Source organism: Eleutherodactylus coqui, chromosome 2, assembly GCF_035609145.1.
Source record: "Eleutherodactylus coqui strain aEleCoq1 chromosome 2, aEleCoq1.hap1, whole genome shotgun sequence".
Lineage (NCBI taxonomy): Eukaryota > Metazoa > Chordata > Amphibia > Anura > Eleutherodactylidae > Eleutherodactylus > Eleutherodactylus coqui.
Window position 1 is genome coordinate 191,449,704 of NC_089838.1, and position 23,165 is coordinate 191,472,868.

General features: G+C 45.1%; 2 protein-coding genes across 8 annotated transcripts in view; one reads left to right on the forward strand and one right to left on the reverse strand.

The window, feature by feature from the left end:
- FBH1 (F-box DNA helicase 1) overlaps positions 1-5,053 on the reverse strand; it is a 68,472-nt gene extending 63,419 nt beyond the window's left edge. Inside the window, exons 1-2 of one of the 6 annotated variants that reach the window (XM_066592116.1) lie at positions 4,879-5,050; positions 462-581 (exon numbers count right to left, since the gene is read on the reverse strand). In XM_066592116.1, the coding sequence (XP_066448213.1) occupies positions 462-581; position 4,879 (121 nt within the window). In that variant the 5' untranslated portion in view covers positions 4,880-5,050. Of the gene's footprint in view, positions 1-422; positions 582-4,878 lie in introns of all 6 variants that reach the window. The other 5 variants (XM_066592115.1, XM_066592118.1, XM_066592117.1 and 2 more) reach the window with 5 other exon arrangements.
- Positions 5,054-5,092: 39 nt separating this feature from the next.
- On the forward strand, positions 5,093-22,904 carry ANKRD16 (ankyrin repeat domain 16). 2 transcript variants are annotated; one of them, XR_010790344.1, is made up of 7 exons: positions 5,093-5,587; positions 8,254-8,474; positions 13,802-13,844; positions 15,705-15,813; positions 17,435-17,621; positions 22,011-22,089; positions 22,693-22,730. XR_010790344.1 is itself a non-coding variant. In XM_066592121.1 (7 exons), exons 1-7 carry the CDS (start codon positions 5,259-5,261, stop codon positions 22,863-22,865), a joined length of 1,116 nt encoding a protein of 371 aa, XP_066448218.1. In that variant the 5' UTR covers positions 5,096-5,258; the 3' UTR covers positions 22,866-22,904. The 2 variants fall into 2 exon arrangements, 1 of the variants encoding a protein (XP_066448218.1); XM_066592121.1 differs by having other exon boundaries at positions 5,096-5,587; positions 17,435-17,596; positions 22,693-22,904.
- The last annotated feature ends 261 nt before the right edge of the window (positions 22,905-23,165 follow it).

A 23,165-nucleotide genomic window follows, 5' to 3' on the forward strand; every position in this document is an offset into this window, starting at 1 on the left:
TCAGCAGGAGGGAGCGGGGTAGAGAGAGGGAGAGAGAGATCTCCCCTCCGTTCTGCTCTCCCCCGCAGCTCCCTGCCCACCGCTGGCAGCCGAACCTTCAGTCTCGAGCGGGCAGGTACTCGCTAAAGGCAATGCTCATCTCTACTACTGACCAATTATAAAATATATATGGTGCGGTATAAGGCTGAATTTTATGGCATAGAGTTGTACTGAAAAGTGTAGACAATTACGTGTCCAGTACAGCGGGCCAAGTGTATGCCAAAAGGACACGCTTATCGTACGTCAGTCTACTGAGCCCAGGGGGAGATTAGATGAATACATTGAATATTGACCCCAAATGTGGTGACAACCTGGTGTCATTTTTCCCCCAAAGCTTTCTAAATCTACATTTAGAAACGTAGTTGATAGAAGATGCGTGTTACCTCGGAAGCATCTCTCGGCTTTGCTACGAGGATACAGACCTCTGCTCAAATCTGGCCTAGTTTTCCATTGGTTGAAAGGCTGCGTGAGGGCGCACAAACTTTCTCCGCTCTGAGCCAAGTCCTGACAATCCGTTATAGTCAGATGCTTCTGTCTTTTCACTGGGGAGCAATAAAAGTGTCAGAGTGAAGTCTTCATCCACTTCTACATTGACAATTCGTCATTGAGTAACACTGAGCGTGGTCCACGGGACAGAACCGTTGAGTGGCTGTTAGGCTGCATTCACATTGGCGCTCCGTTGGTAGATAGCGCTGAGTTTTTATTACTAGATGTCCTATTGCTCTTTCATTGACATTAAAGTTATTCTCTATCCACTGAACTATCTGATCGATGGGGTCTGACTGCTGGGACCTCCTGAGAACAGTGAAATTATAGGGGTTTTGTCATTTAAAAAAAAAATAAAATCTATACTTACCTATTCCTTCCCTGTCTGTCTCATTATCACATCTTCTCCTAGTTGAGCTTCTCCAGTGCCCCAGGTCAGCTCACTGCAGGCTGGGCCCAGCTTGTTATGAGGGGTGCTTATCACATATTCCTTACGGCTGGGTCAGTGAAGGTCACATCCCTGTACTGTAGCTTCACTGCCTAGGAAGGAATTGTAATCTATTTCAGAGATAGCTCGCATGAGCAATCTCGGAAGAAGATAGGCAGTCCTCCTGCTGGCCTGTGGGCTGTGACGTTATGTACATTGGTTGGCAGGCAGAAGACTGCCAACCAAATGGACGTAACCTCACAGGAAGGAGAAGAATCAAGCAGCTGAAGGTGAGGTGACCTTTCCACCCTCAGACTACAGGAGACAGGAGAAGATAGGGGAGGTGAAGATCTAGTAAGTAGACTGACGGGGGAGGAATAGATAAGTATAGAATTTTTCTTTTCTAGTGACAGAAACCCTTTAATGGTCCTTGAATGAAATGGTCTTTCAGGATCACCATTCTCGGGATCAGTGTGGATCCCCGCAGTCAGAGACTCAGCGATCGGATAGTTGAGTGGATCGGAGATACTTGGTGGGGCAAGAACTTTAATGAAAAAAAAATGCAAAGAAAAATGTGTATTTTATTGGAAGAACATAAAATCTATTAGGCCGATGCCCTGGTATAATGGTGTAATGCTATAAGAGGGTTGCCTTAGTCACACAATTCCACCGCTGTACCTCTACATGCCTCAGTTTTTATACCAAGTTTTTATTCTTGTGGATTTTGTAAAAATATGAAATCAAACAAAAAAATCCATATGTACACGCTCAATCGGACTCCGTTATGTGTAGAAGTTTTCCTCCCTAGAATTGCTGCTTCTAGAGGAGAATTTCTCCATATACAGAGTTTAAGGGAGCCTATACGGCCAGACTCTACACGGAGGGCTCTGCAGTGGGCCTAGCCCTTAGCCAAAGTTATACTTTTTTACCTGCTAAAGCCTGAAACTGGATGAGTTGGGGAAAAATGGAATCAGTTCGCCATTCGCTTTTGTGCAGAAATATCCATCAAACACTTGGAGCCACAAGGGTGCAACACACTGGCGTAACTATAGGGGATGCAGTTGCACCCAGACCCAGGAGCCTTAGGGGGCCCATAAGGCCTCTCTTCTCCATATGGGGAGCCCAATACTATGAATAAAGCATTATAGTTTGGGGCCCTGTTACATGTTATGCATTGGGGCCCAGAAGCTTCGAGTTATGCCTCTGGTGCAATGCTTTCCTTCATTCTAACAATTACACTGATGGCACAAATGTCCAACAGGGGTTGACCGGAGAAAAAAAAAATTGATAAGCAGTCAGCATGCTGTAAAAAACATTAAAAACCTCCTCTCCCCACCCAAGCCCCTACCACTTCTGTTCTGTGGACACCAAGTGTCCCCGACACTCTCTACTTCCTGCTGCGATCAAGACATCCCAACAACAGGCACATGTAAAATGAGTTCAGAAAGTTTTTTGCCCCCTCACCCCGATCTTTTTTGCTTACTGCATGCTGAGAACTTTTCAAAGTAATTTCTTCAGCAGACAACCTCTTTAAATGACAGAACCCTTTTACCTAGGAAAGTCAGACAACCCATTTACGATAGGAAAGAGCTGCAGGTTCTGGAGTCAGATCCAGCAGGAAGGAGAAGTTCACGTCCTTCCTGTATACTTCCTGTTCCACTTTTGGCTCGAAAAACCGCATTACAATCTGTGGCTTTTTCCAGACACGCCTGCCGCTTTCACACAAGAATAATATGGGCATATTTTGGCGCTGACCCATAACCACTACATCAAAGGGATCTACGATGCCATGAGTTCAGGTTGGTAGAGCACCGTCAGGCCAGGACACTCAGCCATAATACAGACCATTGTGTATGCTGAACACCATCTTGTTTTCCTTCCATTTTTTTTACTGATCTACTTGACATTCGGATATTTTTGTAAGGAAGGTTGCAAGGCCTGAAGATGAAGAAGGATCTGTGATTGACCTTTTCCTCACACAGATGTTTGCCAGACAGCTGACTAAATATGGACGTCGCCCTAGAAATGTGTTAGTAGATAGAACTTTTATTATTGGTTTTACTTTATCTGGTCTTCTATAGATATCAAGAATACTTCTAGATTACCAATTAATGATCTCAGACCAACGTCACTAACCAGTAATAAAGAGGTGTAACAGGTTCTACATCTGCTCAGTCAGGGGACCTTTCAATGTATTTGTCTTCAAGGACTATATATTCTTTGGCTGGTTAGCAAATAAACAGAATCAGCTGTAATATACAGAAAGCAGTGTGAGCTGCTCGTATTAGGCTGGGTTCACACAGGGTGGATTTGCCGCGGCTTTGCTGTCGAGATTAGCCAGCCATGTGGACGAGATTTCTCAGAAACCACGTCCACACGGGACGGCCAATCCGCTGTGGTAAATCAGGCTGGAACCGCGGCTGTCGCAGCCGTGGTTTCAGGAGATGCAGCATGTCTATTTAGGCTGGGTTCACACAGGGCGGATTCCCGTCGGAAATCTCGCGGTTTGGCCGTAGCAAAAACCGTACGATTTCCGCCGGGAGAACCGCCGCGGTTTAAGCCGAACTTACCGCAGCGGATTGGCTGTCCCGTGTGGACGAGGTTTCTGAGAAATCTCGTCCACATGGTTGGCTAATCCCGAGATTAGCGGCCGCGGGCAGATTTGCCGCGGCCAAATGCCGCGCGGCAAATCTGCCCTGTGTAAACCCAGCCTTACCTTTTTTGTTTATTTTCGTCGCGGCCGCGCTCTCCTCTATGGGAGCGCCGGCCGCAACGGAAAAGCAAGCGGCCGGGCCGCTTCAAAGCCGCCGCGGCCTACACCGCGGCGGTTCTCCCGGCGGAAATCTCGCGGTTTTTGCTGCGGCCAAACCGCGAGATTTCCGACGGGAATCCGCCCTGTGTGAACCCAGCCTTAACCCTTAAAATTTGGAACAGCAAGAATATACATTGCGCTGACACCGGATTCACACGGCTGTAGGCGAGTTGTGCCTGTTGGAGCAATCCCTTAATTTAGGCGATACTCAAGGGCTTTGAATCCTCATCAAGCAAGTATGCCTAATTATCTGTGCGGTGCACCGGAGAAGAACACAACATGGAGCAATCAGGTCTTGTCCCAAAGCCTTTCCGAAGGAATTACTCACAAGGGTTTTTATTGCAGAAAGTAGAACAAAGAAGTCTACAGTAGACCAATCATTATGGACAACACCGGACGATACAGCTTCTTGCAGGGGTGAATCATTATAAAAGTTTGATAAAACTTAATATGATGCTACTTTGTTGAGTACAAAAATTCAGATAGAACGCCTATATGTGTCCTGCAGGAAATACTCAAGTTCCCCCTCCGGAGCACCGAGGACACACTGTTTTCACAAGCTTCGGACTATGAATTAACCCTTTGAATAACAAGTATAATACTTTCACATGCCCAAGTTACTTGGGTGCATCCTATATCGGACAGCACTGAGCTGTTTTCTGCAGGAAGCAGACAGTGCCGTTCTTATTGCAGTGGCCAGGCTTGGTATTACAGGCAAAGTTCCTGTTCAAGTGAAAAGCCTGCAATATCAAGCCTGGGCACTGCAGTGAGAATGGTGCTGTCTGCTTCCTGCAGCAATCAGCTCAGTGCAGGAGCGTATCAGCAGGCGAACCACTAACTAATGGCAGGAATCCATAGTGGCAAACCATCACCGATTTGTTGCCTGCCTAAGCTAGGCCAGCAGTAGTCTACACCCAGACAATTCCTTTAAGCGATATTCTAGGGGGGGCATACAGGTCCCCATTATAGCGCATGGGAAAGCGAGCCAGTCTTGTAACAGGGGGTCCCATCTAATCACTAATGTAGAGCTCGCTCTGTAGACGGGTGTTTACATGACTAGCCAATCACAGCTGTGGAGCAATCCCACGTGACCAATGAGAAGACGAGCACGTACTGTTTAGTGGGCCCCAAACCTGTACTCCAGAGCGCTGACACCTCGGACTCCCAGCTCAGCCGGCGCCGGTTATCTGATCAGTTCCGTCGCGCAGGCCGCTCCCCACCACAGCGATGTAAACCGAAAGCAGTGCGAGATAATGTCCTCCGTTATCGGAGAAGAGCTGATTGGACGAGACTCCTGATAGCTCCTCCCCACTGTAAGCCAAACATAACTAACCCGAGGTTCAGGCTGTCTCTAGTCCAGTCACCGTGTAGGGGGCAGAATACGGCGGAGCCTTATCATGGGTAATATGAGTGGCCTGCGGAGGACACGAGCTGCAGTCAGTCCAGAGGGATGCTGAGCACTCTGCATCTCCGGACCCCGGTTGATCAGTCACCATGTCCCCGGAGGAGAAGCGCATCGTGACACTAGTGCAGGAGGGCAGACTCCAGCTCCTCCAGGAGGAGCTACAGAGGGACAGCAGCAGCTCCCTGCCTGCTCTCGCGGCCAGACACTACGGCAGATCGGGGGACACGCTGCTGCACTACGCGGCCCGCCACGGCCACCTCCCGGTGCTCACCTACCTGCTGGAGGCGGCGGACGTGCGGCTCACTAATGCGGACTACAAGACGGCGCTGCACGAAGCGGCCTCCATGGGGCACAGAGACTGCGTGCGGCATCTGCTGGGCCGGGGGGCGGCGGCGGACAGCCTGAAGAAGGGGGACTGGTAAGCGGTAAGCTCCTCAGCACCGGGGTCAGTTAGGGGGGCGCAGGGGGATTCTCCGGCCGGGGCAACTCTGCCGCAAAGTCTGTAGAATTAAGGATTTTGATGCTGAATATTTGCCGGCAGTTCTCAACTAAAATCCCCACTGAGGCGTGAAGATGTCCCATCTGTGTGGTCACACCTGCTGGAGGGAGGCTGCAGGGGGGTTTTAAAAAAACTTATATTAACTTTTTAAAATTTTTTTAATAATTGGTAAACCTTTTTCAAACTTTTTTTTATTTTTTTTATTTAAACTACATTTTTATTTAGTCCCCACAGAGGATCACAACTAGCGATGGCTTGTTAGACACTCTGCCATAGCAACCCGTGATCTCCTAGCAGGGGGCTGTATGGGACCCCCGAACATCAGTCGGGGCATTTAAATGCTGCTGTCAGAATTTAAAGGTTTAAGGCTGGGTTCCCACAGGGCGGAATCCCACCAGAAATGTTTCGGTTTGGCTGCAGCGAAAAACTGTGATTTCCGTCGGGAAAGTGCTGCTTCAAAACCCGCAGGTTTTGGAGCGGCTTGGCCGCATGCTTTTCCGTTGCAGCCGGCGCTTCCATAGAGGGTTCCGTTCAGTTACTATGACAGCTGGGGGGCCAGGGCTGCTCTGGCATTACATCATACGGCAGGAGTGACCAAAGCTTCACAACTTCTTCTTCCCTTTTAAAAAATAATAATTAAAAAAAAAAACACCCATTAACTATACAGACAAAGGTATTTGGACACTGCAGAAAATCAGCAAACATGCAAATACTGAGTTTGCTGAATGGCATGCTGGGAAGGGCATGGGGGAAAATAAAAATCTGCTCATTTTGTAATGACTATTCATTCATCCGATGGAGCACTGGTGGGACGAACTGGAGCGACGGGTACGACACCGCCACCCACGCCCATCTGCACAACAATCTCTTCTCACAGCCTGGCACGAGGAATGGCGAGCTATTCCTGCCCAGACTTACAGAGAACTTGTGGAAAGTATGCCTCGATGTGCTGCCGATGTAATACAAGCAAACGGAGGCCCTATACGTTACTACATAGAATAATAAAGCACTTTTCCTGAAAAAATATGCAGTGCCCCAATACTTTTGTCCATATAGTGTATTTGGTATCTGCGTTCATTAAAGTCCAATCTATCAAAGTAACGCATTATTTACCCCGCAATCAAAAAGTGGTATGTACTCCAGAATGGTACATGTAGAAACTACAGGACGTTCCAGAAAAAACGAGCCCTCAACTATGTGAACAAGGACAGTACCCGGCCAGAAAATGCAGGTGTGAATAAGCCCTATACTGATCTGGTGCTGACTGTAAATCCACAGCGTGTCGGCTTATGCTGCAGGCTTTTACAACGGATTTCACCATGAGGGGATGAAATCTGTGTTACATGCAGACTCTGAAAGGGATCTACACCAAAATCCGCTACACGTGCACACAGCTGAAGGTGTCCTATTGTGTGATGTCTTTCTTGCTTGTAAAACCCATGAATTTCATGCTTTTTTTTTTTTTTTAAATAAGCTTTTAGTCATTTTTTTGGTCTTTTTTTTTTTTCTTTTTCCCCTGTAAAGAAACCTGTAGGAAAAGGTCTGAAAGAGACACCATGAACTCCAAAAATGCTCCAAGAGTGAGGAAAAAGTACACCAAAATTGTGCTGTTTGTCTTATAGCCAACATCTGGCCACAGTGGTTTTTGCTAGAAAAATCCGGAGCGGATCTGCTGCCGTTCTGCCCATAATAAAAATAAATCTTGTTATTTGTATAGTGCCAACTCATTCCGCAGTGCTTTTAGGACATTTATTTATTACCCCCTTCCCCAGCGAGCTGGTTACTCACTTTACCGTCCTCGGAAGGATGAGTCAACCTTGAGCCGGCTACCTGAACCAGGCGGAGATTGAATTTACAACCTTCAGGTCGTGAGCGAGAGCTTAGGACTGCATTTATTAACCCTGTGCCACATGAGGCTCTGCATGTCATTCCCCATTCACATGCTCTGCCCCGCACAGTAATGGTGGATCCGCGTTCCATGCTAGATCACAGACTAACTCCACTGTATTATAATGGAGCTATCCGACCTGCAGATGTGCTGGCCAATCCTCAGCACAGTCAGTCGGGTGTTGCTTTGATATCCAGGGCAGATATCCCCTTCTTGGCCTTGATTGTTCACCTAGATAGGGTGGAGGAGGGGTTGGCATAAGGACGGGCACACGATAACTCGAGTGAGGGCCCCCCTTGCATTGAATGATTAGCACTCAGATTCTCGCCGGATCGGAGGAATCTGATCAATGATGGTTCAGCATAAATGCTGCCAGCGACTGAACGGTAACTCACTCGTTATTCGTTTTCTGCAGGCGTAAAAGTCAGGCGCCCCTCAGCCTGTGTAAACAGGGAGTCCGTCATCTGTGTCCACTGTGAATGGAGCGGCGGGCAGAAGAGATCTGCGGCCGGCTCTGCCTTACCTCCACTGAGGGTCATCACTTCTGCATGAAAGCACAGGAGCGATTATCGCCTACAGTCCCGCCCCCGTAAAAGGACTCTGAGGGCAGGACTGAACTAGTGTTGCACCCATTTCTCCAGAGGGAAGGATTATCTTGTTTGGTCATCTTTGTAACAGTAGCATCTGTTAATTTTAGGACCCCTCTGATGATGGCATGCACAAGAAAGAACATAGACGTTATCAAAGATCTCATTGAGCATGCGGCCGACCCCAAGCTGAAAAATAAAGATGGCTGGAACAGCTTTCATATTGCATGTAGAGAAGGTGACCCTGCCGTCATCAGCTATCTTCTGGATGCCTTCCCTGATATTTGGATGACTGAGAGCAACATAAAGAGAACCCCTCTGCACACAGCAGGTAGCGCCCTCAGGTGCACAATTATCTTATTTTAGATTATCCTTCTAAAGGGGTTTTGTCGTTTAAAAAAAAAATCACAACTTACCTATTTCTCCCCCGTCAGTCTTCTTGCCACATCTTCTCCTCATCAATCTACTCCTGGCTCCTGCAGTTCCCCGGGTCACCTCACTTCCGGACGGCTGAATCCTCCTTTTCCTGTGACGTTACCTACATTGCCAGCTTTCTCCTTCCTGCAGGTCAGTGTACCCGGTCACTAGTGACATAGCTTTCACTGCCTAGCAGGGAATGCCGAATCCTCGGCAGCCTGCTTTAGCACATGTGTGATATCTCGCTGCTAGTGTTTTATATAGTGAAACATTAGCGGCAAGACTTCGCGTATGCGCAGTCGTACTGAAGCAGGCTGCCAAGGATTCAGCATTCCCTGCTAGGCAGTGAATGCTACGTCACTAGTGACCAGGTACACTGACCTGCAGTAAGGAGAAAGGCGGCAATGTATGTAACGTCACAGGGAGAAGAGGATCCGGCCGGCTGGAGGTGAGGTGACCTGGGGGACTGGAGGAGCCAGGAGAAGACTGACGGGGAGGAATAGGCAAGTGTGAAATTTTTTTTTTTCTAATGACAAAACCCCTTAAATGACCAGGGTGTTTCTGTCCTAAAGGACCAGACATTTTTTAGGGCTTTTAGCCAGGTGGTTTTATTTCCTTTTTTTTTTCCGCCACCAAAAGTTATTGTTACTGCATTTCTTTGACATATAGGGCTATTTTTTAACATTTTTTTCACTGACGTTTTTCCCCCCTTTTTTTTTTTTCTTTTTAGGAGCTAAAAAAATGATTTTAACTTTTTTTTTTTATATAGTTTATTTTTTAAATACTTTATTTTAGTGTAAATATACTTATGGGAGTGGGTTCCTCATTTTGTTTCGGACGTTTTGATATATAATTTGTATAGTTTTGGATTACAGGCAGCTTATGGCACCAGTTTTTCTTGGTGTCAGCGGTGGTTGATTTTGGTTTTTTTATGTATAGATTTTTATTTTATTGTGTAATTTGTTACTTATTTCTGTAACTTTTTTTTACCATCTATATCCCCCATGACGTCATATGAGACCTCCTAGGGGTCATTCACACTGTCTTTATTTGTTTGTTTCTTTTAATTTCACACTTTCCCACTGTAGCTGGGACATCCATAGGCGCCCCAGTTACAGGGGAAAACATCCCCCAGAAGTGAGAATAGTTACTGGCAGAGCTGATTAGGGTCTGCTACCACCCTGCAGCTCTGCTTTGCCAGAGATCCTGGCAGTCACGTAATCGCCGGGTTGCGTAGTGAAAGAAACACTTCCACTTTCTGTCTTTAGTACATAGCACTTGTTGAGTGTGATGTAGCCTGGAAAGTTAAAGTAGTTAAAGACTTTGTCTGACAACCGCAACTTAAATCTTGCGCCATACTTCTGCTATCAGACAGGAATAAAGCCCAGGACCAAGCACCATAAATTTACTGTGCTTGCTCCTTGAAAGGTTAATATAGCAACTACAAAAAATAGAATAAAAAGACTCTGATCCATAGACTTAAGGCTCTACTGTACCTCCGTATTTCTTTAATTTCATATGCAGGAATCTGGAGGGGTGGTTTTTGTCACATTCCATAAAACTAACAGAAAACCTTGTGCCTACTCCATCAGATGGCATACTCTACAACTTAAAGCATTGCTCTGAAGGGAGAATGAGCCATTGACGAGTACCTGGCATGTCCATAGGAACAGCAGTATAGCTATGCAGCCATGGTCCCATTCACACAATCGTCGGTTTTCTTTATGTGCTACTGCTTTCTGTGCTTTGTGTTAAGCTACGGTCCGCACCACTCTCTGTCAATGGGTGATGTCAGAGTTGATTGTTTTCACCACTCAGTCAATGTACAAAGTTGCACTAGTTCTTATATGGAGTGGCACCTACAAACCGTTGATTGCTGGGGAGTTGCACCACCAATCGGATATTCACAGCCTGCCCTAAGGATAAGTCAAGTTGAAGTTGAACTCTAATCTTTATGTACCTCTACAATCTGTCTTGCAAGAAAAAAAATAATAATGCCAAACAGAAATGATACCGCTATGTTGACATGCATAGAAGTGAATGTGAAAATGGTTTTCTGGCCCTTGAAGGGATTTTCCAAACTCCTAGTGATTATACTGGTGTTAGCAGGGAATTGCAGTCAAGTTTTGGTGGCTGACAAGTTATGACAGCAGGAGAGGGAAGGAGATCCTAGTACCAGCGCACCTGCGTTACAGCCACTGTTCAATAACGGCAATGGTCGTTTTTTAGACCACGAAATTAACAAAAGTTTTACTACTAGAAACATTGTCCCTTACCCATAGGATAGGGGATTAATGTTCAACTGTCGCTCTGCACCAGCCTAGGACCCCCCGTGGTAGTAATCATTTATCACCTATTTTGTGGCTAGGTCATTGGTGATAAATGTTTATTGTGGGAAATCCCTTTAATTATGTGGTATAAAGAAATGTACAAGATCTCCGATATGATCCAGCAGTAGTCACATTGTATACAATTCCTACTGTCCAAATTGTTGGATTTGATAGAACCTTAAAATGTAACTAACATACCTGCATGAAGTATTTTGGTGGGATGTAGTGGAGCAGGTCACCACGTCTTACTCCGCCCCTCCCCATGTTTCCAGGCTTGGGAGTGGCACATAGCTGTGTTTGGTTGATCACACAATCACGCGGCTGGGTTTCATTGGAGGCCAAAATTACGAAACAGAGACTCTCATACTTTGGCCACACAATGCGAGCTAATTCATAAGAAACATTGATAATGCTTGAAGTGGTCAGTGGCAAAAGTGCCGGCCTGATACTATCAAAGCCAACACCAACATGCAAATGATCAAACTGAAAGAAGCCGTACAAAACAGAACCGCGTGGAGAAGGCTGATCTATAAAGTGTCTGAGAGTCGGACCTGACCAACCGGATAAAGAGAGAGCTATAATCTAAATCTCCAGCAAAGAAATAACCTTGCTAATATTGCAGTTTTGACTAATATGTCAAATCTCCAATAAGGAATGTAAACCAATGAGTGTTTGAACCCTCCTAGTGTGATTCAGTTGGGTTGAGGAATCAAGTCCACATTTTTAGATCCATCCCATTTGTCCAGTCTTGGGAGGACAATGTCTCTATGGCCGGCTTCACACGATCGGATTTTCACTGCAGAATCCGTGGTGGGCATCCGCATAGAGGATCCGCAGCAAATACCTTTAAAAGTATGTGAGCGGAGGAAAAATCGCAGCATGTTCTATTTTGCTGTGGACTGTACACGGACAGCTTCAGTCAATGGAAGCCGTCCGACCCGCAGCCCATCCGCAATTAGCATTGCAGATGGGCTGCAGGTGCCCACGTCATCGCCTAGTAGCAACGCGGGAAAAACAAATATTTCAAAAAGAAAATTTGTACTGCACATGACCAATGGCGAGCATCCATGGTCATCCACAGTACAGCATAAGCAGGTACGCGGGGTCAGAGCCGGAATCGGCTGCAGGAACTTGCATGCAGACTCCAGCTCTGTCATGTGCAGCCGGCCTACGTAATATACTATTATTGCCCTTCCAAACCCAATTATATCAATCGTCCTGGGAAAGACGGCCCTAAACAAGAACTTTTGCCCTAAGGATACCCTCACCAGCTTCCAACACGTTTCTTCCAATTGTTGTCTGGGCGTCATCAGAGGTCAGTAAAGCTTTTAGCCAATTAGTAAATCGTATATACTCAGCAATAGAATTCCATATCCACTAGTTCGTTGATCATAGTACTTCCTGCACAGTCCACTCGCAATCACAGCAGTGCCTCGCTGCCCAACAATCATTCAAGTAGGAGCACTAGCGGAACTATAGGGGATGAGGTTGTACTGAGGCCCATAAGGCCTCTCTTCTCCATATAGGGCGCCCAGTACTATAAATAAAGCATTTTAGTTGGGGGCCCTGTTACAGGTTTTGCATTGGGGCCCAGGAGCTTCAGGTTATGACTCTGCTTTGAGGGGTTAAGAAAAGTTGGAGGGCCCCAAGATAAATTTGCACCTGGGCCCAAGAGTCTTTAGCTATGCCCCTGAGTAGGAGTGATATATGGTCACATGCTGCAGTGGCAGATAGGACTTCACCTCCCAACGCTGGACACATTGAATGGACCTAAGCATGTAGACATGGTCTCTAAACCCAACTGAATCACAGTAGAAAGGCTCAGTGTCCCCGCTTGTCTTCTGCATCCAGGTGTTTTCTGCATGGAGCGTCCGGCTGTTATACAGCCGAGCGCTCCGTGCTGGGTATGGAGAACAGAGCTGGACCACTCTGTTCTTCATACTTAACCCGTTATCAGGGAGCGTGATACAGCTCAAACAATAGTATCAGTTGTATCCTGCTGTGAATCCCTGATAAGGCTCATCGTCATCTTTCAGCACGCTGAAAGACATCGATGAGTGATGGGATAACGAAAACTGCATGTTGTCAGTGCAGTTACACACAACGATTCTCACTCAAAAGACGGCTTTTGAGCGAATTTCGAGCGATAATCGTTGTCTAAATGGCCCTTTTAGTCCTAATTTGTACCTTAGTTCCACTTGTTGTACCTTTAGTATAGCTAACCTTTTTCCAATGTCCCCCATCATCTAGAAAGCTTTAAGAGAATACTGCTAAAAGATGCCAGGGATTCTCAGCATTGTAGCTGACCAAATAAGTAGAACTTGGTTAACAGGTAGAACACATTGGGGCTTATTTAGTAATGATAAATCTGTCGCATTTTGGCACAATGTGCTGCAACTTTTGGTACAACATAGGCCATGCACCTTTTTCTGCCAAGTTGGAAAAACTGCCCGAAAGTGTCTAAAAACACGATAAATTTGTAAGCATGTAAGAGTTTTCTGGCATCCCTGCCAATTAGCGGATTGTTCGGCCCACTGTCAGTGCAGAGGGATGGATGTTGTCATAGGGGGTCAGGGGAGGAAGTGGAAGAGCTGGCTTAACTCCCCCTGAAATCAATGGGAGCGCTGCCTCTTAGTACACTTCTTGCTCCTTACTATGGTCAAGGTCCGGACATCAGTGAGGAACCGTGTATTAGGAGGCAGCATTGTCATTGATTTCAGTGGGAGTGAAGCCAGCTCTTGGCTTCCTCTTTTTCTGACCCCCTACGACAGCAGGCCAAATGATCAACTAATTGGCGGGAATGCTGTGTGGCTGGACCCGCCGATCAACTAATGATGACCTATCCTGAAGATAGTAGTTAAAGTAGGGGAATATTTACTGATACTTTCTAACTCTTGCTCTTCTTTATCAGCAATGCACGGATGTCATGATGTGGTACAGATTCTTCTAGAAAGGTAACATTTCAAATTATATTTTGTGTATTGTTTTATCATCACAGTTAAACATGTCATTAGAATCCTAGAATGGTAGAGTAGGAAGGGACCTCCAGGGTCATCGGGTCCAACCCCCTGCTCAGTGCAGGATCACTAAATCATCCCAGACAGATATTTGTCCAGCCTTTGTTTGAAGACTTCCATTAAAGGAGAACTCGCCACCTCCCGTGGTAACCTGTTCCACTCATTGATCACCCTCACTGTCAGAAAGTTTGTGTCTCCTCCCTTTCAGTTTCATCCCATTGCTTCAAGTCTCTCCTTGTACAAATGAGAATAGGCCTGATCCCTCTGCACTGTGACAGCCCTTCAGATATTTGTAGACAGCTAATAAGTCTCCTCTCAGCCTTCTTTTTTGTAAGCTAAACATTCCCAGATCCTTTAACCGTTCCTCATAGGACATCATTTGCACACTACTCACCATCTTGGTAGCTCTTCTCTGAACTTGCTGCAGTTTGCCTATGTCTTTTTTAAAGTGGGGTGCCCAGAACTGGACAGAGTATTCTAGATGAGGTCTGACTAAGAAGAGTAGAGGGGGATAATTACCTTACGTAATCTAGACTCTATGCTTCTCTTAATACATCCCAGAATTGTGTTTGCCTTTTTGGCTGCTGCATCACATTGTTGACTCATGTTCAGTCTATGATCTATTAGTATACCCAAGTCTTTCTCACATGTGCTGCTGCTTAGCCCAATTCATCCCATTCTGTATATGCTTTTTTCATTTTTCTTGCCCAGATGTAGGACCTTGCATTTCTCCTTGTTAAATACCATTCTGTTAGTCGCCGCCCACTGTTCAAGCTTTTCTAGATCCTTTTGAATACTCTCCCTCTCTTCCCTAGTAGGGATATCTTATACTTACCTAGTAGGCACCATCTGGGTCCCTCCCGCTGGTCTGTTGCTTCAGTACTCAGCAGCCGACAGAACATTGTTTCCCGGTAACTGAGCTCGTAAACCCCGCCTCCAGGAAGCAATGGCTCTGATTGGCTGAGGCGCCACGCTCGAGAACCAATCAAAGCCATTGCATCCTGTTACCAGGAAGCAATGTTCTGTCAGCTGCTGAGGACTGAAACAAGAGCGCCAAAGCTCTGGAGACCAGTGGGAATGACCCGGACGGCGCCTGCTAGGTAAGTATTATTATTATTATTATTATTATTATTATTATTATTATTAATTTTTTTTTTTTTTTTTTATATTGCATAGCTGCGGCTTATTCTTAAGGTATGGCTTTTATTTCAAGCCCCCCCCCTCAAAATCAGGGTAGGGCGTATTTTCAGGGTAGGTCCTACTTTTGGGAAAAGACGGTATTAAACTAAATTGCCCATTGAATTCAGTGCGAGCATGCTTGCATGTTATTTTGCATGTGCAAATACGCTGGGCATGCACACGCAAAAAGATACAGTAAAATACGCACATATGTGTGAAGCCGGCCTAAGTCTCAGAAAACCCCTTCAACACAGCTGACTGGCAGACACTGCATAGCAAGCTTCTGAAAGCAGAGGGCTTTTTTAGGACTGATGGCAAAGCTGGCACAGAGTGTAGCAGCTGAAGACATCTGGGTAAACTGGCAGTATGTATTACATAGAGCTCCCTTAGCTCACTTCCTGTGATCTCTGGGTTACTAGAGACAGGCAACAACAACAGGCAGTGGACAGTATATTAGACAGAAGAGAGACCCCTACTGTCCAACACTTTAGCGCAATTTTTTTTCAGGCAGAATATGTCATGTAAATAACACAATATCACATTGGCCATCATATTGACATAAGTGGACTGAAACAACAATGTCACAATTTAAACATGCAAAAAAATCATTTTTCAAAGATGCAATTATGAGGCGGATTGTAAGGACAGCTGTGGAGTCACTCCATTTATGGACGCAGTGCAGAACGGTCACCTCCAAATCGCTGAACTACTGATAGAAAAGAAAAAGGTGTGTAACAAAATACACGACTGCTCCCCAACACAGAAATAGTCTCCGGAGATGTTGTTCCTCTTTCAGTCTGCTAATGTTTGTGGACGCTGAAATGCAAAATGAATATTTTATTTTGTATAGAAATGAGTGACAAAAAGAGCCAAATACTAGTCAGATACAGAATATCGTTGTATCTGGCCGCTGATTGACAGCTTCCTCCCTTTACACAGTATGGGGGCTTTCACACGGGATGATCTGTGGGGCATCAGATGCCTGACAGCTCGTCCCAGAGATAATCGTTCCCGTGCCTTTACACGGGAAGGAGCATCGCTGACTGCCTTTACACGGGAAGGAGCATCGCTGATCACTTCCGCCCGCCCGTCTCCATTCAAAGTAAGCAGGCAGTTGGTCATAAGTGATACTGCCGGTTTACATGGAATGATACATTGTTCAGTTTTCTGTATGGGGTTGTGTTAGTAGGATGTGCTGGATTTCTGCCAGCCTCATGCAGATGATTGGGACAGTCACTGAGATTTCTGCAAGATGTGAATATACCCCAAGGCTGGGTTCACACAGCCGAGAAAATCGCGTGAGATTTGTGCGTTGAGACTCGCATATGTGAACCCCATTCTTTTGAGTGGAGTCATATACACGAGCGATGTATATGGAATCATATACATGAGGGAATAAAACGGGGCATGCTATAACTTTTCGCATTCCTCAAAACACATTGCCCATTGATTTCAGTGGGACCTTTAATGCCTCTCATGCTGTGTGATGTGCATGCCAGTGTGATGTGAGGCTTCTCATTGAAATCAATTGGAAACACCGCTAATCCTCTATCGCACGTGAAACTTCAGATGCGATACAAGGTATTTTTGCCTGAAAAACATCACACATCTGTGGGTAAATCACATGTTCGCGAGCGCAATATTGGGCTGAGTTTCACGTCCTGATATCACACTTGCCCGTGTGTTGGAAGCCTAATATGGAAAAGGCTGATAGTCAGCGCCCATGAGCAAGAAATCGGTAGCTCTTGAATATACTGGATGCCCAGCACACTAAAAATGCTTAAAGAGCCGCAACTATTCAAATGTAAATTTATTAGAATTTATAACCTTTTGACACAGAATAGTTTAGATCGGTGGGCCTATCACTACATCATACTGCTCTCGGGGAATACAACACGAGCGAAATGAAACCAGTTTGGCCCAAACGGCTTAATTAAAGTATATAGCCGATTATACCACTTTCCTATTCATTTGGAGACTTTTTGCCCAGAGAGAGCTATCTTACCTATCCAGTAAGGTTTGTCTTGATGTGGCAGATGGGCTCACATGCGTTGATCAAAATATGTGCTAAGACTCTTGCATTTTTATGCAGTTAGCATATACAACAGTTGTGCAGTTTTATTCAGCTCTTCAGTGTGTGTGAGCTCTGGGGCGCATGCTTCTGCTACTATCCTGAGGATAGGTCATCAATATCTTGGTCCCTGGTACAGATTTAAATGACTTAATGACTAATAAGACCAGTGTAATTATTGTATAATGAAAATGCATAGATCATATTATGGTCATTGTAATAAAGTATTTCTAAGAGAGATGACTGCACATTTGTCTATATTTCCTCCTACTGCTAGGTGTGCTGTAGAGCTGTGGACAGAATGGGAGCACAGGCGCTGCATCGCGCTGCAGTGACAGGACAAGACAAGGCACTGCAGTACCTGGTGTCTCACCTTGGTGTGGATGTGAATGGAAAAGCAACTTCTATGCAGCTGAGCCCAGTACACTATGCTGCCAAGGTCAGGTGCCCAACGTCAAAGAGATGTAAGGGATTGTCACATCTGGTCAACCGCCTTCTGTATGGGCATCATAAAGGGATAGTTTCTCTGCTTGAGAGCCCCATGTATTAGCCTGTATGAAGAGCTGCAGCCTGCCAGTGTATTACATGGTCACTGTCAGGGAAACTGAGGTCCGGGAAACTGGGAGTCCCTGAAATACCCACAACCCCTGTCCCTTCCTACTTGCCCCCCTAGGCTAGGTCCTAAGGCGACAACTGGGCGACAGTCCCTAGCCTAGCTAGGGATGAGGGGCAGAAGTCAGACTTACAGATAAAACAAGGTACACACAAACACAAAGCAAGTCGGGCAATCCGGGTCGGCAACTGGAGAATACGCAGAACAAAAGGGTCAGCAAGGCAAAGTCAGGGTCAAAATCCAGGAATACAATCCAAATATGCTGGTGTAGCCTAGAAACAAACATACACTGGCAACCACTGAAAGGAACAGAGAGGTTTAAATGCTGTCAGAACTCCCGCCCCAGCAGCTGATTGAGGCAGGGGTCTGACAGCAGCAGGAGCCAGTCTAGAGTGCAGGAAAGCCCGCCCCCAGCACTAACTGGCCAGGCGGAGATAGAGGACGCGCACGGCAGCCAGGATAACAGGGACACGGCACGGGGTGGCGCCCGTGCATCACTAGCAACCCAGCGGAGAACAGGGCAACGGCGGCCAGGGGAGGTCACCAGCACCAGAGCTCCCCTGTGCCGCACCCCAGTCGCCCAGGTGATAGGACCAGCGGAGACCCTGGGAGCCGCTGGTCATGACAGTCACCCATTCAAACAAGTCAGTGCTATGCAATACATTGAGGGTGCTTTCACACGGAACAAAATATTCCGTCATGGAATTCCATGCCAAAATTCACACGGCAAGCTGGATTTTGATGCGGAATTGCCTGTAGAATTCTGCCATTTTTTAATTCCGCATCAAATTCCGCACATTCGTAGTGGTGCTGAATATTTTGCAGGAGGGCAGATTCCACAACGCTTTTGCAGAATATTCCGTCCCGTGTGAAAGCACCCTGAAAGTACAGGGAAATGTGTGATAACAGGCCTCATTGCTGATGGAGGGCTTTTGTTAATAGCAGGTTGTCTAGATGGCACAGCACCTTCATACAGTTTTATATATAAAACACAAAATCAGTTTGTTTTGTATACAAATCCACAGTTCTGGTCCGATCTGAGTGACATTTTGCATGAGCGTTCTTCGGCACCAGGAGATGACTACTGGCGGAATTAAAGATCAAAAACTCACCGACTTTGCCAATAGCAACCAATCACAGCTCAGCTTTCATTTCTTCTACTGTGAAGGTAAGATGAAAGCTGCGCTGTGATTGGTTGCTATTTCTTATACTGCTGAGGTACAATGAAAGCTGCAGTTCATATGCTAGACATGGGAGGATGGTTGGGGGATCGACAGAATCAAAGAAGCTGGTTTGTCAAAATAAGTTCTTTTCCATCTGAGAGTACAGTCTCTTAAAAAAAAACAAAAAAAAAAACCTCACTGTAATTCTGCTGTAGTGGTATAGATTCTGTAATGTTTAGGGTAACTACGGGCACAACAAGAGTCACTTAACCCCTTGAGTGGCACGCCCGGAAATTTTCCGGGACGAGCTCCACTGCCGATAGTGATATAGCCCGGAAGATTTCCTGGCTATGTATCACTATGGGAGCTGCAGAGCACAATGGCACAAGCTGTGACACCGTGCTCTGCCTGAACAGACCCAGAGAAAACAAAGCAAGGACTTTGAAAAACAAGCAGAAGATATTGCCGATCTGCCGGCAATCTCCTGCTTCTAAGTCCTGCTTTGTTTACAGTTTGCCATAGAGACCATCGGCTTGTCAGAAGCAAGCCGGGTCTCTGTGGCAGGGAGAGCTTGGTGCTTGGCTGTCAGAGGACAGCTAGGTACCAGCTCTTACAGCAGAGATCCGAGAAAACCTCGGATCTCTGCTGTGTTAACCCTTTACATGCTGCAGTCTGTCACTGCAGCATGTAAAGGGCTGTCACCATCGGACCCCCGGAATGTGATCAGGGGGTCCTGATGGGTCCCTGTGGAAGTCCCCTAAAGGGACCAAAAAAAAAAACAAAAAAAAGGAAAAAATAAACAAAAGGAAAAAAAATTATAAAAACACTTGTCTCCCTTTACTTCGTAAAAAATAAAAAATAAAATCACACGTGGTATCCATGTGTCGTAATGACCCAGAGAAGGAAGTTAATACATTATTTAACCCCTTAATGACAAGGCACCTTTTTTTTCTTTTCTCCCCCCATTTCTTTTTTCCTCCCCCCCCCCCCCCCCCCCCCCGTTTAAAAAAATCACAACTTTAAACATTACAGATTTTTGTGTGTGTTTCCCACATAAAACTCAGTTTCAGAGTGTATATACTGTGTACTTAATACATGCTATATACACTTGCATGCCACTAAAAGCTATGAACTTGACAGTCTCCTAACTTTTTATCTGTTGCAGGTGTGATCTCTGTTTGTATCTGATCTGTTGATTAGGAAAATCATATTTTATATAATCATTTCTGAGATTCTTGTGTGTTTTAGTTATGTTTGTCCAAAACAATTTCTTTATTCCATTACAATCCAGTATTGTGTTTAGCACTATAGGCCAAAGGAATAAAGAAATAGTTTTGGATAAACATAACTAAAACACACAAGAACCTCAATACTTAGTCTAAGGGCTCCTTTCCACTGGCGAGGTAATCGCACGTTTTCAGTGCGATGCGAGCTCTCGCAGGAAAGTCCCACACATGTTGTTCTATGACAACCTTTCCACTAGCGATGTTTAAGGGCAAGCTGCGATGCGAGGATTAAAAATCGCAGCAGGAGGATTGTTTCAGCGTTTTACATTTTTCTGTCGCCCATACAGTGCAATGGCAAAACAGATTCTCACAACACAAAAGCTTGCGATTTTGCAGCGTTGCGATGCGATTTTAACATTGCGATTTTTCTCACAGCGATATCGCTATTGCCAGTGGAAAGGAGCCCTTAGGGCTCCTGCATACTTGCGTTTTTTTCACGCGATATCACTGGGTTTTTTTTCACGCGATTGTCAATGGGACTTTCTAATGTTAAAAACGCACCAAGTTGTAAAGCGTTTTTAAAATTAGAAAGTCTCGTTGACAATTGTGTGAAAAAAAAGGCAGCTATAACGCGTGAAAAAAAACGCAAGTGAACAGGAGCCCTTATAAATACAAAAAATATTTCAGAGCTGCGAAGGAGACGCGCGGCAGAGCCAACGGCGCCTCTTAGGTGATGTATTGTTTTGGGGGGTTTTGATGCAGCTAGGGCTTATTTTAGGGCTTTTATAGTAGGATTTTCTACTGTAAAAGTTGCATCACACTGCATGAAAAACGCGTTTTCAGCGATGCAATGCAGAGGAAGGCTTCACGGGGAAACATGGGCTACAAAACATATCAAATTGCGGTTCTATATAGCATGCCGCGATTTTGTATTCTCTCAATGTAGCAGCCTACAAAACATCACTAATGGGAAAGAACCCATTAGAAATCATGGGCTTTTTTTCACCTGTGTGAAACCTACGTAAACCTTTAATTGAGTCTATTTCGAGTCCCGCGAGTGTCATTGAAAATCAAGACTTTGTCATGGAAAAGTCATGGAAAAATTTTTTAAAACCTGTATTAACCCTGCTGGAGTGAGGTCCATATGGAAATTAATTTAATGCTATATTTATACATGTGCAGTTTATTTGGTTTTCTGATAGTTGACTAAAACTGTGGTCACAATCTGAGATTAGCTGGAAGGAATATCAGAAGTAATGTCAGAAAATACTATTTTACTGAAGGAGTAGTAGATGCTGTGAACAAGTGTCCAGCAGATGTGGTTGGAAAACAGCAATAAATGAATTCATGCCTGGGATAAGCATGGACCCATCCTAAGAGAGAGGTAAATAGGTACTTCTATAAGGGCAGACTGGATGAACCACGTTGTCTTTGTCTTCTGTCAGTTCACTTTTAGAGATGAGCGAGCATACTCGTTAAGGACAAATACTCAAGTGAGTATCGTCCTTTTCAAGTATCTGCCTGCTCGTCCGCAAAGATTCGGGTGCCAGCGGGGGTGAGCGGTGGGTTGCGGGAATCTTTGCGGACTAGCAGGCAGATCCTTGAAAAGGACGATACTCGCTCGAGTATCTGTCCTTAACGAGTATGCTCGCTCATCTCTATACACTTTGTTTCTACACTGTTTATGAAGAACAAATGGGAGAAATCTAAAAGTAGTCCTGTACTTGTTCTGATCAATGGAATGGATTGATTTTATATGGTAGATAATAATTATCTTCAACAACCTTCACTTCTGTCTGAATTGTTAATAATCATTGCTGGCCTCCTCACCTTATTGTTCTCTAATCTCAGGAAGGACATGTTGGCTCTCTGTCCACCCTGTTATCCCTCGGTGCTGATCTAAACAGCCGAGATTCCAAAGGAAGATCAGGTAAGACTTCCACAAGTTGGTCCTGTGTAAATCTAGCATGTTGCGCTCATTAAATAGCCGGTATCTTGAAACAGTACTTCAGTCATCTGTTAGTACTGAATAGTCTGCTTTGGCTTCATTAACATGTTTTCTGACGTTACATAAAGTTTAAAAGACTGTATCCTAAAGACCGCCCGAGTTCACATCAGGAGATTTCCCCGATCCCCACTGTTAGCGTAAGCGCTAAGCTGTATCAGACAACTCGGCACCCATGACTTGCCATGCCGTTGTTCTAATGCAGTGCCGTTAAAAGGAGCCGCATCAGACTAAAATCCATTAGTGACTGCTGTCCGAAGGCATATGAATCAATTGCTAAGGGGTTTAGAATGGCTCGGTTGGCACTGAGCTGACTTTTTGAACCACGCACTTTAGGGTCATTTTAAAACTCTAGTACAGATACAAATCATGGTCTTGTCTGTAGAAAATACTATAAAGTCTTCTAACCTTCCGTTTTAGAATGGTGCAGTCTATGAGGGGCTCAGGAAATGTTGCTTTGATATAATTTTGGGTAGTCAGTTTTGAGATTCATTTTGATGAAAAATCACTTTTTTTTCCCCCCTGTAGCTCTTCACATGGCATGCTCTGGTCAACATGCAGGATGCGTTGACTTCCTCTTGAAATCTGGGCTCAAAGACTCCGCAGACGTCAATGGAACATTTGCTGAACAGCTAGCCAAAAAAGATGAAGTCAAAAAAATGTTTGCGCTTTTCAAAGAACAAGATAAAAACATTAAGTAACTTTATTGACTGTAAATAAAAGATGTAAAGAATACTCCATCTTTGGACACTTTTTTTATTTGGAATTAATCTACATAAAAATCTGTGTTATATTGTAAATACATTGCATTACTTATCTCCTGGTAATCCTGAGTTACAGATCTTCTATTCATCCTGGCTTGCAGCATGTTATATACTCCAGAGCTATATTCACAATTCTGCAGACTTCAGTACTGAAATCTTCCAGCATTCTGTTATGGGTTAATGTTATCACAGGGCTAGCTCATGGAAAAATGTTTTCGCTGGAGTGGCCTTTTAGCA